The 16,958-nt window shown below is 39.1% G+C and overlaps 1 protein-coding gene across 6 annotated transcripts in view; it reads left to right on the top strand.

Moving 5' to 3' along the window:
* FRY (FRY microtubule binding protein) overlaps positions 1-16,958 on the top strand; it is a 270,718-nt gene that overhangs the window by 140,729 nt on the left and 113,031 nt on the right. For all 6 annotated transcript variants that reach the window (XR_004443018.1, XR_004443019.1, XR_004443020.1 and 3 more), the window contains exons 18-26: positions 381-639; positions 4,204-4,386; positions 6,411-6,497; positions 9,045-9,304; positions 9,713-9,902; positions 10,547-10,671; positions 13,821-13,878; positions 15,338-15,429; positions 15,709-15,881. Coding sequence is in view for 3 of the 6 variants with exons in the window: in XM_033235758.1 (XP_033091649.1) it covers positions 381-639; positions 4,204-4,386; positions 6,411-6,497; positions 9,045-9,304; positions 9,713-9,902; positions 10,547-10,671; positions 13,821-13,878; positions 15,338-15,429; positions 15,709-15,881 (1,427 nt within the window). In the remaining 3 variants the exon portion in view is untranslated. The remainder of the gene's footprint in view (positions 1-380; positions 640-4,203; positions 4,387-6,410; positions 6,498-9,044; positions 9,305-9,712; positions 9,903-10,546; positions 10,672-13,820; positions 13,879-15,337; positions 15,430-15,708; positions 15,882-16,958) is intronic.

Here is a 16,958-nt window from a genome sequence, read left to right as displayed (position 1 = left end):
CCAGATTCAAGCGATTCTCCTGCCTAGCCTCCCCAGTACCTGGGACTACAGGCATGTGCCACCATGCCCAGCTAATTTTTGTATTTTTAGTAGAGACGGGGTTTCACCATGTTGGCCAAGCTGGCCTCGAACTCCTGAATTCAGGCAATTGTCCCACCTCAGCCGCCCAAAGTGCTGGGATTACAGGTGTGAGCCACCATGCCTGGCCAAATTAGAAGTTTTTAAAAAGTATTTATGTAAGTCATTTACTAAGCAAAAAATAAGGGAGACCCATTTTCAGACTCAAGTAGAAGCGATATATATTAATAGATGTTCCTTCTTAGCTCTAGAAGACCAGTTAATAAAGTAAATGATGTTATTATCTTTTATTCATTTCACAGGCTCTCTATTCATATGGATGATGAATTGCGACATATTGCACAAAATTCTCTTCAGGGTTTACTTGTTGACTTCTCAGATTGGAGAGAAGATGTACTATTTGGCTTTACCAACTTCCTGCTCCGGGAAGTAAATGATATGCATCACACACTCCTTGATTCGTCCCTGAAGTTGCTGCTGCAGCTGCTCACCCAGTGGAAACTAGTCATACAGACACAAGGAAAAGTCTATGAACAAGCCAACAAAATCAGAAATTCGGAGGTGATTTTCACACTTTACCCATGCATTTATATTCTTTTTAGTTGTTGGTGTTGTGGGGTGGGACAGTCTCACTCTGTTGCCCAAGCTGGAGTGCAGTGGCATGATCTCGGCTCACTGCAACGTCTGCCTCCCGGTTCAAGTGATTCTCATGCCTCAGCCTCCCGAGTAGCTGGGATTACAGGTGCATGCCATCACATCCAGCTAATTTTTGTATTTTTAGCAGAGATTGGGGTTTTGCCATCTTGGCCAGGCTGGTCTTGAACTCCCAACCTCAAGTGATCCTCCCGCCTCGGCCTCCCAGAGTGGTGGGATTACAAGTGTGAGCCACCATGCCCGGCTGAATTTATATTCTTTTAGGCACTATATATGTGAATGAGAGGCAGTCTAGAACCTTTAGAATTCTTACTTCCAGCCACCTAAGAACTTCCTGTCTGGTGGTGGGCCTTAGTTCTTCCACGGGCATTAATTGTGACCAAGAAACTCAGAGCATAATATTCCACATCAGGTTAGACTTGTTAACATTCACAAGGTCATTTAGGGAATAGAAATTGTTTTTTGCAGAGAAGTATGATTGCATATCTATTTGTAAGAGCAAATGACTACAGTCCAGGGACTTAGCTGGATGTGGATGGGAGTGTGGGTGTGGATGTGGATGTGGGTGTGGATGTAGGTGTGGATGTGGGTGTGGATGTAGATGTGGATGTAGGTGTGGGTGTGGGTGTAGATGTAGATAGGATGTGGATGTGGATATACATATGGATGTGATATGGATGTGGACAGGGATGTGGATGTGGGTGTGGATGTGGACATGGATGTGGATGTAGGTGTGGATGTGGGTGTGGATGTGGATGTACGTGTGGATGTAGATGTAGATGTGGATGTGGATGTAGGTGTGGGTGTGGGTGTGGATGTGGATGTAAATGGATGTGATATGGATGTGGATGTGGATGTGGGAATGGATGTGGGTGTGGATGTAGGTGTGGGTGTGGATGTGGATGTAGGTGTGGTTGTGGATGTGGGTGTGGATGTGGATGTATGTGTGCATGTAGATGCAGATGTAGATGTGGATGTGGGTGTAGGTGTGTGTGTGGATGTAGGTGTGGGTGTGGGTGTGGATGTAAATGGATGTGATATGGATGTGGATAGGGATGTGGATGTGGCTATGGATGTGGGTGTGGATGTGGGTGTGGATGTGGATGTAGGTGTGGATGTAGATGCAGATGTAGATGTGGATGTGGGTGTGGGTGTGAGTGTAGATAGGATGTGGATATACATATGGATGTGGATAGGGATGTGGAGGTGGGTGTGGATGTAGGTGTGGGTGTGGATGTGGGTGTGGATGTAGGTGTGGGTGTGGATTGTGGATGTGGGTGTGGATGTAGGTGTGGATGTGGGTGTGGATGTGGATGTAGGTGTGGATGTAGATGTAGATGTGGATGTGGATGTAGGTGTGGGTGTGGGTGTAGATAGGATGTGGATGTGGATGTAAATGGATGTGATATGGATGTGGATAGGGATGTGGATGTGGGTGTGGATGTAGGTGTGGAGGTAGATGTGGGTGTGGATGTGGATGTAGGTGTGGATGTAGATGCAGATGTAGATGTGGATGTGGATGTAGGTGTGGGTGTGGATGTGGATGTGATATGGATGTGGATAGGGATGTGGATGTGGATGTGGGTGTGGATGTGGACATGGATGTGGATGTAGGTGTGGAGGTGGATGTGGTTGTGGATGTGGATGTAGGTGTGGATGTGGACGTGGATGTAAATGGATGTGATATGGATGTGGATAGAGATGTGGATGTGGGTGTGGGTGTGGGTGTGGATGTGGACATGGGTGTGGATGTAGGTGTGGAGGTGGATGTGGGTGTGTGTGTGGGTGTGGGTGTGGATGTAGCTGTGGATATAGATGTGGATGTGGACATTGATGTGGACATGGATGTGGATGTAGGTGTGGGTGTGGATGTAGATATGGATATGGATGTAAATGTGGATGTGATAGGGATGTGGATGTGGATAGGGATGTGGATATGGGTGTGGGTGTGGGTGTTGATGTAGATAGGATGTGGATGTGGATGTAAATGGATGTGATATGGATGTGGATAGGAATGTGGATGTGGATGTAGCTGTGGATATAGATGTGGATGTGGATATTGATGTGGACATGGATGTGGATGTGGGTGTGGGTGTGGATGTAGATATGGATATGGATGTAAATGTGGATGTGATAGGGATGTGGATGGGGATGTGGATGTGGATAGGGATGTGGATATGGATGTGGGTGTGGGTGTGGGTGTGGATGTAGATAGGATGTGGATGTAAATGGATGTGATATGGATGTGGATAGGAATGTGGATGTGGATGTAGAAGTGGATATAGATGTGGATGTGGATATTGATGTGGACATGGATATGGATGTGGGTGTGGGTGTGGATGTAGATATGGATATGGATGTAAATGTGGATGTGATAGGGATGTGGATAGGGTTGTGGATATAGATGTGGATATTGATGTGGATGTAGATGTAGGTGTGGATGTACATATGGATATACATATTGATATGGACATGGCGGTGGATATAGGTATATAAAAGTCAACTGTCCACTAGTTGTTTTTAGCCAGCAACATCTGGGTTGCTTTGTTCAATATCCACGGAGAAGACAGAGCAGTCTTGTTGTTTATCCTTTCATGTCTCAGTCCTAAATGGTTAAGGTAGTGATAACATTTTGCAGAGTGCATTGAGGAGTGTTGTCAGAGGAGAACCAGGGCGGTGGGAACTTGGCATTGGCAATGAGCAGATGGAGAAAGGGGTCTGGATGGAGAAGAGTGAAACTGAGAGTCTAAAGACTGTGGAGGCTCACGGCAGTATAGTAGCATCTGGGGAACAGCTGGGATTTCTGAGAGGCTAACCCCAGAGATGACATTCAGCTCCTTCTCCCTTCCCTGTGTTGTAGACACGCCAACACATGATAGGTAGGAAACCAAGGATTATATGTGCTTGTAATGGGAAAACAATAATGAAGGTGGAAATTTCCCTGTTGACTGGCTTGCTTTTACTTTAGATTCACTTGGTTGGGGATTGGGAACTTTCAGAATCCATCACACACCTGTGCAAAACCTAGAGTAGAATCTAACATACAAACAAGTAGGCAAGGAGAAATAGAAAGTAAATGTTTGAAAATTTGATTTAATAGTATCCAAAAGTCTGTGGAGAATTTAAATAACAACTTTGGCCACTTTGATTGTATATACAGTGTAATACCAAGTGGTAAAGATGAAAGGAGTTGTGTTTTTATTAACATTAATAGCCTTTGAAGAGTTATTTTTCATCAGAAGTAACAGATGGTTGATTGTATTCCACTAACAATTGATCTGAAAGACAGAAGGGGATCTAGGATATTTCATGAATAATAATAATACATTCATAGACATGTCTGGTTCTAAACCATTGTCATTTATTTTAACATTTACAAGGTCAAACGTGCAAAAGATATATAAAACGTGAGTTTATTCTTCTTCCATTGTTATTTTGCTGAATACAGAATGTTGTTCTTATTCATAACAGCTCATTGCAAATGGCTCCAGTCACAGAATTCAGTCGGAACGAGGTCCCCACTGCAGTGTACTCCACGCTGTAGAAGGTTTTGCTCTGGTTTTACTCTGCAGTTTCCAGGTGGCCACACGCAAACTGTCCGTTTTAATACTCAAGGAAATTCGAGCGTTATTTGTTGCCCTGGGACAGCCTGAGGTATGGATTTGTCCTCTGAATTTTTCCATTTCTTACTTTCAACTGTTCTGAAATTTAGATTAAAAAGTACAAATGATGCATTACTATTTCATGTACTTTTATGTTACATGTGGTGTCACATTTTTCATTCATTGTTAGGTTTTAAACGATTGTAATAGCATTCTTGATCTACTAGATGTAAGTCATATTTTCTAAAAGCAATAGAAAAGACCAATCCCAGTTCTCCAGGAACATTACTTTGCTAAGAAGTGAAGAATTTTAAGATTAATTTAGGCTATGGATCATTTCCTCCATAGTGTTCAGCACACATCTAATTAAGAAGATATTATTACTTTATATTAGAGAATAAAGTGGAAAAAATAATATATCTCATTTGAAATGATCAAGGTGCCAGTTTGGCAAATTGAAAGATGTTTAATCTTGATGATGGTAGAAAATGGCCTCACAAAAAACATGTCCTCTTGAAATGGGAGAAGGAAGCCAATTATTACATGTGATCAATGCCTGCTAACACCCCACATTTGGCCAAATGCTGTACACCTGGTTCACAGAAAACACTTCTTGCTCTCTTGCAAGTAGCATGGGTGGCCAAACCAAGTGCATAATTTGATGAAAGAAGGACCAGCTTTTCATGTCATATACTTCTTTAGAAAATTATCACTTTCTATTTTCTTCTTTTAAAAATAACTAATTTGGTTTTATAATACTTGACATAGTCACTGTCTTTATAAAATATTTTCAACTTCACAGTCTTTTCTGTTCACATTTCTTTAGATAGCTTTTTGATATATTTCAGGGCCACATCTCTGGCATCTGGTAAATGAATCTCTAACATGCTGTATTTTAGCAAACCTTCATCAAGTTTGTAATTATGAAAGTAATGATAATAATAATTACCATGTATGTGTCAGGTACTGTGCTAAGTGCTTTATACATAATATCTCATTTAACCCTCATATTAACCTAAGGATTGATTTGGTTATTATCCCATTGTACAGATACTGAGACTGAGGCTTAGAGAGGTTAAATGCCTTCTCCAAAATCAACAGCTGGACTGTAACAGAGCCAAAATTCAACAACAGATATATACACATGGCTCTAATGCCCCACTTCTTAAGTGTTAATCCAGTAGACTGCATCAGGGATGTTCCTCATATGTTGTTTTCTTTGACCTGCCATAATGTTTTTTAAATCATTGTCATTCACACACAAATAGAGACATTCTAAGGCTTTTCTATAAGGTTTTTGAGTAAATAATTTTATATTTTCAAATTTCTCCATAATAAAGGGTGGTAAATGAATATATAATATATAAATAAATGAATATTCATTTATATATTCATTACATAGGTTATGTTCATAATATATAAATGAATGGATGAATTTATGATATATAAAATTATATCATTTATAAATATATACATTTATTTATGATATATAAATATATTTATGATATTATTCATGTAGCATTTTCACTTAGATACTCTCTCATGCCCTTTCCAATTTGCATATTATATCAAATTGTTATATACTATGTAGATACTACAAAGAGTGTGTTGTCAGTCTGGTTTCTTTGGGACTAAAATTCAGTCACAGTAAACAATTTATCAGTTATTTTAACAGACCAATGACTTAAAATAAGTAGCATTTTAGTTGGTGGTCTAACAAAGCATGTTCTTGCAGGATTTCTACTTCTTGAAATTAATAACATGAACACCGTAGTGAATAACGTATGGTGCTGGTAGATTCTCATGTAGATGTATGAGTCTGAAATTCAGGTATATGTCTTTTCAGTACAAAGTGAAACTGGAATTCTAATTATCTTCCATTAAACTTGAAAGATGAAGCTCAGAACCACAGGAGTTTTACTCACTGCCTTCCACCCTATAGGCACTCACTTTTCTGTGAGAAGATCCTTATCGCTGTCTCGCAAGCTGTCCTGCTTCGTGCATCAGACGAAGGTGGTGGGGTGGGGGGGGAGGATTCATTTTCCCATAGAGAGTAATCGCCTCCCCTTTGTACAGGATGACGACAGGCCGATGATTGATGTCATGGATCAGCTAAGTTCTTCCATTCTGGAAAGTTTTATTCACGTAGCAGTTTCGGATTCAGTAAGTACACATTTGATTCCAATTAATGGCTCTTAAAAGCTCTGGACCTATCTAAAGTAGAGAGTCAATGAAAAATTATGTGGAATAATTTGGGTGTTTATGTCAGATTAGTAAACTGACCCAAAGGTACTTACGAAGATAAGACTAGTTTTTCAGATGTTAGTTTAAGAGACATTCAGATAAATTTCACACAAAATCTGGGTCTTAGGAATATAGATAATATTTGTAAACTACAATTTTAAGAAGAATTGCTCAGGATTCTTAGGGAAAATTACTTTGCCTTTTTCATTGTACTTATCACTTAATATTAGACTTAACAATTAATACTATACTTAATATGTAACTTCTATTTATGTGGTACTTTATAGTTTACAAAATGCTTTCACATTATTTGATTTGGTTCTCACAGTTACTGAAACTCAAAAATGTTAAGGGAGGAGTCCACAGTCACTCAGAAGGAGAGTTTTAGAGCCCAGGGTCAAGTCTGGGCTCTCGAACTCTCCTTCCCAGGTTTGGACTCTGAACCTAGGAGAGGTTTATCTGCTACACAAATACATTCTTCCTTTTTAAAGCACATTGGCAACTTTCAATTTCCTGAACAAGTGTAGAAGGGAAATTTAAACTGATTTTAGTTATCTGACTTTAAAAATAAAAGTATAATAACAGAATCTGCATTAATTTGGGCTAAATAGCTGAAGGGAGGCAGGGCAGAGCTGAGACTCCTTGCAGAATCCATGTTACTGATGTTGCTGATGCCTGATGTGCAGATACTTGTCAGATAATTATAAATGTATACAAAACCTGAAGACATTTCGGAGCTCTCCATGGCCTTTTCTAACTTGATTGAACCCAGATTCCTATTTTTGGTGGCCCTGTTCTTGCTTATGCTCGTAATAATAATACACTAAAACTGTAAGCCAGGTACTGCAGACCTTAACAGTTATAGTGAAATAGTCCTACCTCTTTTAGAATTTCAAATTGTTTTGACATGGAATGGAATATTAAGCTTTGTTTAATGTACGTATCCTGCTTGCCTACAGATAACACTTTATATTTTGTTCATGTACTTTTGTTCTGTGTGTACCAAAACCAAAATCTTAAGCTGGGTAACTAGCTCAGCAATACTGAACTTAGGAAGATGTACAGAAACGGGGAGAGAGTAATGGGAGAAAAGCGATGCCTGCTTTGTGCCAGGTGTTTTTACAGCTGTTACTTCATGTAATTCACTGAAAGATTTGGTGAGATCAACATTATAATTCCCAAGTCATAAATTCAATAAACAGAGATTCTGGGATGTTCAGTAATTTTCCCAGGTCACAGGCTTTGGACAGAGCCTATGTTGCCATCTCATCTCTCAGGCTCTGCAGCTCCATCTCTGCCCCTTACAGCCTATTGACCATTGAGGCCATATTAAAACACTCTTACCCATGGGAACTCATAAACCCAACAGATAAACTTATCATTTTACATGTCTAACAAACATAAAAGCAGTGTCCTCTCTTGGCACAATAGCTGGATTCTTTGAAAATTGATGTCCCCTGAACTTTGGTATCTAGACTTAAAAGAGAACAAAATGGAATATAAGAACTTATTAATATAGATGTTTACCTTTCAAGAGATTTCAAGAGATTTTTATTTTGACTTGCTATCATAGGGTGAGAATATGTAGGTATCTTGGCCGGGTGTGATGGTTCACGCCTATAATGCCAGCACTTTGGGAGGCCAAAGCAGGCAGATCACTTGAGGTCAGCAATTCGAGACCAGCCTGGCCAACATGGTGAAACCCTGTCTCTCCTAAACAATAATACAAAAATTAGCCAGGCATGGTGGCGTGTGCCTGTAATCCCAGCTACTCGGGAGGCTGAGGTACAAGAATCGCTTGAACCTGGGAGGCGGAAGTGGCAGTGAGCCAAGATCACACCACTGCACTTCAATCTGTGTGACAGGGCAAGACTCTGTCTTCATACATACATATATACATCATACATAAAATAAGAATATGTAGGTATCTTATCTCAAAAACTGTCAGTAGAATGCCCTTCATAAAAGAGATTGTGCTTAGCCCTCTCTCTAAATCAAAGGGAAGATATTTTAGTGTAAGGAAAGAGAGAAGATCATAGCTTTAAGAATGTATTAATTACAATGAAAGAAACATATTTGTGAATCTCAGAGATGAATAACTTTTCAGAATTTTAAAATAGTGAATCCATGGTTCAGTTTAAATTTACTGTCATATGTTCATTCAACAAATAATTAGTGAACAGCTTCTGTGTACTGATACGCAGTGCTCTGTGACGATAAACCTGTCAAAATATGATCCAAGTTCTTAAATTTTGCGCTTAAGCTGCTTATCATCTATCATAGGAAGACTGATGACCACACGCCAAGGTCAAATGTGGTAGGTGCAGGATTGATATTTCAGATTCAAAGCCAGCCCAGTGCACTCAGGAGAAGCACTGTGCAAGAATGAGTATTCAGGCTGAGCCCTGTTGAGGAGGGATAACTTCAGTTCGGGTTTAACTCACAGCCTACCTCTTGTACCTACAGGCAACATTACCACTCACCCACAATGTGGATCTGCAGTGGTTGGTGGAATGGAACGCAGTCCTGGTCAATAGCCATTATGATGTGAAAAGCCCTTCCCATGTCTGGATATTCGCACAGTCTGTCAAAGACCCATGGGTCCTCTGCCTCTTCAGCTTCCTCCGGCAGGAGAACTTACCCAAGCACTGCCCCACAGCCCTCAGCTATGCCTGGCCTTATGCCTTCACTCGACTCCAGTCGGTGATGCCTCTGGTGGACCCAAAGTAAGGGATCCTTGTGTTTTCCTCTGCCCTGTTGTTTTTTCCATTTGCCCTCTTAAATTTTCATTTTGTACAAGAGATTGGGATGTTATCATCCCGATTTCTGAACTTCCTACTAGAGAATTCTTAACATTGAGTAAAAACATTTAAAAAAATTTGTCTAAAGCTAGTGGTTTTTTCCCTCAATAATCAGTATGATTGTCTAAGTCTGTAATTTCAGACTTTTAATGGTAAAAGATACTTTAAAGTTCTTCTGTTTGACTTCTCATCCAATGCAGATACTCTTTGAATAACATTCTCAATCGACAGTTGTTCAACTCTATTTGAGTACTTCCTATGATCTTTATTTAATAAGTGATATTTAAAATCCAGAACTTAGTTTCACTCTTGTTTTTGACTCCATATTTCTAGTAGCCCAATTAATGCCAAGAAAACCAGCACTGCCGGCAGTGGAGACAACTATGTCACTTTGTGGAGAAATTACCTAATTCTTTGTTTTGGAGTTGCAAAACCCAGTATTATGAGCCCAGGACACTTAAGAGCTTCCACTCCAGAAATAATGGCGACCACACCTGATGGTACAGTGAGCTACGATAACAAGGTGACATGACATGCTTCAGAAGAATTATTCTGTAAGGTTTTTTTTTAGCTTGTTTGTCTAGAGTTCACAGTGCAAATTGCACTGTGCCTGCCATCTGGAGTATTATGGGATCAGATTTTCATCCTACACATTTCTAAATTCCATTGAGTGTTTATATGAATAATTTATTACTCCTCCCTGACAAGTAGGGAACCAAAGATAAAGAAAAGTTGAGAAACTTACTTAAGACCATAGAGTGACTTCTATTTATTCATGCCCTGAGGTTTGGTTTGTGTCCTACAACACCACACTACATTTCTGTCACTCCTCACCAAGTATTCACCTTTAAATCATGCCTTGATTAAAGAAATTATCTTGTTAAAGGTAGCTTTGTAGACTTAAATGGTTTTAAAAAGAAGAAAACCATTATAAAAATTTTTTTTAGAATTTGTGTTCCAGGTGAGAATTGCATTCATTTTGCTGTATTAAATTTGTGGGGTTGTGTGTGTGTGTGTGTATGTGTGTGTGTGTGTTTCCTGAAATGATGGCAGTGCCTTGGGATGTGGTTCAGTACTTTGAAACTGTTATAATGGAACCATCCTTTGATTAAAGGAACCATCCGTTACCGTGTTACCTCTTTTTCACTTGTATTCAACTTGTTTCAGGCCATAGGCACCCCATCGGTGGGAGTTCTGTTAAAGCAGTTGGTGCCTTTGATGAGACTAGAGAGCATTGAGATCACAGAGTCCTTAGTTTTAGGATTTGGAAGAACAAATTCCCTTGTTTTCAGGTACAGTAGTCTTAATGAGTTGTTCTAAATTCATACATGGTGCTGCTATTGTTGTTCCTTTATTAACTCAAATTTGAGTCTGTGTGTTGGCGAGTACCTGGAGAGTTTATACGCTTTGTGTGACTCCCACTACATCATCTTGGTTGATGTGCATGTAACAAGCATTCCTTGCAACTGGCTCACCTGTCACTTTTAGTCACTGTAACTTTGATTTTACCTCTCAAATTTTATTTCACTGGCAAGTTTTGTTTTAGACAACTATAAATGAAGATAATTCAGTATCAGTCCCAGTAAGCCAGACTGTTCAGAGGCTGTCACGTCAAAACAATAACAGTCTGCTCATCAGACATTTACCCAACGGACTCTCAAAGGTTAAGCATTGATAAAACCCTTTCTAATGTGTTCAGTTCCGTTGGTTGATCTTTCTTTCTTTCTTTCTTTCTTTTTTTGTTTGTTTGAGACAGAGTCTCGCTCTGTTGCCAGGCTGGAGTGCAGTGGCACAATCTCAGCTCACTGCAACCTCTGCCTTCTGGATTCAAGCGATTCTCCTGCCTCAGTCTTCTGAATAGCTGGGACTACAGACCTGCACCACCACGTCCAGCTAATGTTTGTAGAGACAGGGTTTCACCATGTTGGTCAGGCTGTTCTCAAACTTCTGACCTCAAGTGATCCACTCCCAAAGTGCTGGGATTACAAGTTTGAGCCACCACGCCCAACTTGGTTGATCTTTCTGTAGGGCACTTTCTTTGCCTTAATATAACCATATACCTGCTTTCTGGATTCCTTATTTATTCACATTTGCAATCAAATAAACATTCCATCTGAAGCACTGTCAAAGCCTTTGAAAGAGACATTGTAAAATGTTAGTTTGGGTTGCCTCTGATGACTTTAGCTAAGCAACAAAACCCTATATGGACAAATAAAATCTCAAACAAAATTTTCCATGTAGATAGAAATAAGAAACCGCCAAGCATTTGTGAGAAACTCTACTTGAAAAATAAAGATTAATAAGATGTTTTAGAGGCTATTGAAAAAGATCTAAGTTATTTATGGTTAGAGTCAGATTTTTCTTTTTAATTTTTTTTTTTTTTTTGAGACAGAGTCTCACTCTGTTGCCCAAGCTAGAGTGCAGTGGCGTGATCTCGGCTCACTGCAACCTCTACCTCCCAGGTTCAAGCAATTCTCCTGCCTCGGCCTCCTGAGTAGCTGGGATTACAGTGGTGCACACCACCACTCCCAGCTAATATTTTGTATTTTTAGTAGAGACGGGGTTTCACTATATTGGTCAGGATGGTCTCAAACTCCTGACCTTGTGATCCATCCACCTCAGCCTTCCAAAGTGCTGGGATTACAGGCGTGAACCACCGCGCCCGGCCCAGATTTCATTCTTAAAAGAAGTAATTGTGGGTTCTGACTGTGTAGGTACCAGTTAACCAGAGTTTTACTAGTTATTGGTTAATTAGTTAAGACAAAATATCATTTAGAAATACAAGGAGATGGCCAGGCACAGTGGCTCATGCCTGTAATCCCAGCACTTTGGGAGACTAAAGCGAGTGGATCACCTGAGGTCAGGAGTTCAAGACCAGCCTGGGCAACATGGTGAAACCCCATCTCTACTAAAAGTACAAAAATAGCCAGGCATGGTGGTGTGCACCTGTAGTCCCAGCTACTCAGGAGGCTAAGGCAGGAGAATAGCTTAAACCTGGGAGGCAGAGGTTGCAGTGCACTCCAGCCTGGGCGGCAGAGTGAGACTCTGTCACCAAAAAAAAAGAAAAAGAAAAAGAAAAGAAATACAAGGAGATAACAATAACAATCCCTGAAATTACCCAACATTCTTTCCCGACTAATCTAAGATTGTTTTGCATATATGGACCTCTAAATATTCCTAGAGACAGGTAAGATTATGTAACCAGCTAACCTCATGAGTCTAGAAAACTTAATGTCTCTGGGCTTCAGTTTTCTCCACTGTAAAATTGGCATAGTAAATAAAAATAAATAAGTGTATCTGTCTAGTTTTTTAAATGTGAGTATAATTATAGAATCCATCTCATAAATTTATTGAGAGGACATATTAAATGTAAATATTCACAATGTAAATATTTGTTAAATGGCCGCTGTAAAGTGGAGGAGACTATCGATGTTATTCCCATGTCTTCGATGAAGAAATTCTAATGTCTGCATTGGAGAAATCAGGAATAGAACCCAGGTTTTCTGTCTCTCAGTATGAAATGGCATAGAGTTTACTCCCATCTTTGGATTTTCCTGGCTGGTGATGTTTAATAGAACAAAATGTCCTACCAGAAAGTAAAAGGTTTTCAAACCTGGGCATACTGTAGACAAAATACCTACATACTGGTCTGACAACAAGCTACATCTTATCTTTTTGTCTGTTTTTTTGACCTAGCAATTCAGAAGTTATTTCTTGAAGAAGAGAACTAATTAGATTAGAAAGTATAATGTTGAGAACTGGAGATAATCAGGACAAAGACATATATTGTGATCAAGATTTATATTTTTACTATATAAAAGAAAAGGTTTTGATGAGAATCTCACAATTTTAGTACTTGCCATACAGAATTTTTTATTTATTATATAGTGGAAATAAAGGAATTTAGCTCTGAAATCCAAAAAAGGCTTTGTTTTAAAGTCAACTAGAGGTCAGTCTCCTGAGCACAGATCCCAAATGCAGCGCTGGGGTAATCGCACCCATCTCTTTTCCACTAATTAGACTGAAAATTTCTTGTGTGCAGGGACTCAGTTTTATTTATCTTCAGCTCCATAGCTTGTAGTAAAGTACTTGAATTTAGAAAATCTTGGAAAATATTGTTTGTTTAATTGTTCACATAGGGTTTGTTTGTTTGTTTTTGCCATAGAGATCTCTGGAACATTAAATCAAAATCAAGTCAATAAATAGTTACTGAGCCAAAATTATATGCAAAGCACTGGAATTAAGACGAATAATACAAAGGATGGACAATACCTGTTTCCAGCCTAGGACACGATTGGGAAATGGAGAGGTCAGGGAGATTGTAGTGTTAGAAGCAAAGTGCAAAAAGCAAGTGATTTGGGATTGAATGGATATAGAGTATTTAGTGACAAGTTTGGTGTCAAAAACAATGAATTTCAAATCTGACCTTTTTCGTCCGTAGAGAACTGGTAGAAGAACTTCATCCATTAATGAAAGAAGCTCTGGAAAGAAGACCAGAGGTAAGAATTTGAATTTAAATAATTAAGGCTTGGTTTTTTGGACAATTATCTGAATTTAAATCAAACCCAGTGGTTTCCCCTAAAGAATACAAACACCTAACAGCTTTTAACAATGACTCTTGATATTTTAACTTTTGTTGTTTTTATTATTTTTCAGTTTTCATTAAGTAATTAGTATAAAATGGTTCTATAGATTTTATGTCCTAAACATATAAATGCAAAACAACTTAAAATACTCATGTATGTCAACTATTACACTCTTTTGCAGGAGGTTTGAATTAAAATTGAATTTTGGGTTTTTGTGTGTTTGCTTGTTTTTTTTACAAGTAGTTGAATGGCCAAGAATGTAATTTGTCTCATCTGGCATGTGAGGCATTTTCCCCAGCATCACCTTCCCTGAAGTGAATTCTGAAAAGTTTTGTACCAGGATAAAAATAATAAAAAGACTAGAAAAGGGCCGGGCGCGGTGGCTCATGCCTGTAATCCCAGCACTTTGGGAGGCCGAGGCGGGCGGATCACCAGGTCAAGAGATCGAGACTATCCTGGCCAACATGGTGAAACCCCATCTCTACTAAAAATACAAAAATTAGCTGGGCTTGGTGGCGCGCACCTGTAGTCCCGGCTACTCCAGCCTGGGTGACAGAGCAAGACTCTGTCTCAAAAAAAAAAAAAAAAAAAGAGAAAAGAAACTTTCTCATATAGTAACAATGATACAAGAAATAGCAGAAATTAGGTCAGGTGCAGTAGCTCATGCCTGTAATCCCAGCACTTTGGGAGGCCAATGTGGAAGGATGACTTGAGGCTAAGAGTTTGAGACCAGGCTGCAAGACCTAGGTCTACAAAAATGTTTAAAATTAGCCGAGTGTGGTGATGCATGTCTGTAGTCCCAGCTACTCGAGTAGCCGGGTGTGGTGGTGCACGCCTATAGTCCTAGCTACTCAAGAGGCTGAGGCAGAAGGATCACTTGAGCCCAGGAGTTCAAGGTTACAGTGAGCCAAGATCACGCCACTGCACTCCAGTCTGGGTGACACGGTGAGATCCTATCTCAAAAATAAATAAATAAATAAAATGTAAAAATAAAGAAATAACAGAAATTCAGCGGTGTGAATGAGAACAGTGTTACTTCCATGACCAGAACTGGGATTACTTCACGTCCCCTGCCCCTTTCACTGGTTTCAGATGCCTTTCAGCAGACACTGGGAGCAGCTGGGAAATGAGACTTGCTGTTTCTCAACATTGCCACCTAACACTTACTGACCCACTTATGATGTGTTTCTCTTACAACCTATAGATAGCAAGCATTTCCTCTGAGGATTAGGAAGAAAGAAAATATATGCTGACTGTTATGCTTAGAAAATTGAAAATGACTAGATTATACCTCTTCTTAATACCTTTTTCTAAAGCAAAGTTAATATTGTTTTGTCTGTGTCTGTAAGTGATACTACCTCTTTCTACACAGAACAAGAAACGCCGAGAACGGCGAGACTTGTTAAGGCTACAACTACTTCGAATTTTCGAACTTCTGGCTGATGCTGGTGTAATAAGTGACAGGTAGGGCCAGAATTCTACCGAGTTGCTCTTTTCTCACCAAACTGATCTTTTTGTCTTTCTTTCTGTCTCTCTCTTTTCTTTTGTTTTTAAATATAATACCCTTAACTTAGAAAAATCCAAAAGCTCACTTTTTCTTTTTTCGTATTTTCTTTACACTGCATATAGGTTAGGAACAACTTTAGTGTGTGAGTTGTGACAGTGAATCTTAGTTTTCATGAAGCCTGTATTAGTTTGACGTAAAGACTGATCATCTAAAAATTTAATTTTCCTTTATTCCAGCACAAATGGAGCCTTAGAGCGGGATACTTTAGCCCTGGGAGCTTTGTTCTTAGAATACGTGGACTTGACCCGCATGCTCCTAGAAGCTGAAAATGACAAAGAAGTTGAAATTCTTAAAGATATCCGGGCACATTTTAGTGCAATGGTCGCCAACTTGATTCAGTGTGTTCCAGGTACAGTGATCCATTACAAGAAATTACCATTCATGCTTGGAAGCCCATTTGTATTCTTTATTACCATGCTTTCCTCTTTAACCCTACTGGCCTTTATGCAGGTCTGGGATGGGATTATTTACTTTGAGATACTAGGACATATATATGAGAACAGATTGTCATTACTCAGCACAGAGTTGGAAAGGGAATGATAAGTATTAAATCGGGCTTCGTGTGTGTCATTTCTATTCTTTGTTTTGACTTCCATCTGAAAATCAACTGATGTGATTTCCATAGGAAGGAAGTAATTCAGAGGTAACATTCACACAGGCTTCATTTTTTTTCACATTGTCTCTGTACTAATCTGTGAACAGGTAATTTCAGCAATATTTCTTCTCTCTGACTCTATCCTACCAACACATTAAATGTAATTATATAAAGCTTAATATATTTTACATTTGATTAAATATTACATTATGGAGAAAATTATCTTTCACAGAGCAAATGGATATGAAACATATTCATTCTAATAGAACATAGAAAAAAAAACAGCTGGTTAGGTTGCTATAAAAAATTATTATAATTAAAAGTTTTTGGTATTATTACAAAAAGCCCCTTGTCAACTAATGTTTCTGCTTTTCACCATGTTGATGTTAGTAACCTCCTTACCAATCCTTCTCAGCTTCAGTGATCCTAAATTAAGATTGGGGTTTACTTCTTCAGTTACAGTGAAGTACCTATGTGAGTTTGAAATAGACAGTCTATGCTATTTCCGAGTTCTCTTAAAGATGGGCAGCAGTCAAAAAACATTTAATATGTAAGCAGCAGCTGAGTGGGAAGTGTTGCAGTTTTCCCAGGTATTGATTAGAAAAAAATCCCTGCAGGTCCTGTTTTTGATCTTTCTTTCCCACTCTGAGTTAAGGGGCTGCTGACTGCAACGTGAGGACGGGAAGAGTGAACGCTTAGAAAAGAAATACGGCTTGACTTTTTAAGTGCACGTTGCATTGCCTAAAGAAAATCGTAGTTAAAAAATCAAGTGGTTCCTTTCCTCAAAATGTAAGAAATATACATAATAGCGATATAGAGTATTTCCAGTCT

Source organism: Trachypithecus francoisi, unplaced genomic scaffold, assembly GCF_009764315.1.
Source record: "Trachypithecus francoisi isolate TF-2019V2 unplaced genomic scaffold, Tfra_2.0 Contig01461, whole genome shotgun sequence".
NCBI lineage: Eukaryota > Metazoa > Chordata > Mammalia > Primates > Cercopithecidae > Trachypithecus > Trachypithecus francoisi.
Note: the sequence above shows the minus strand (reverse complement) of the source record. Positions and strands in the feature narration are given on the sequence as shown.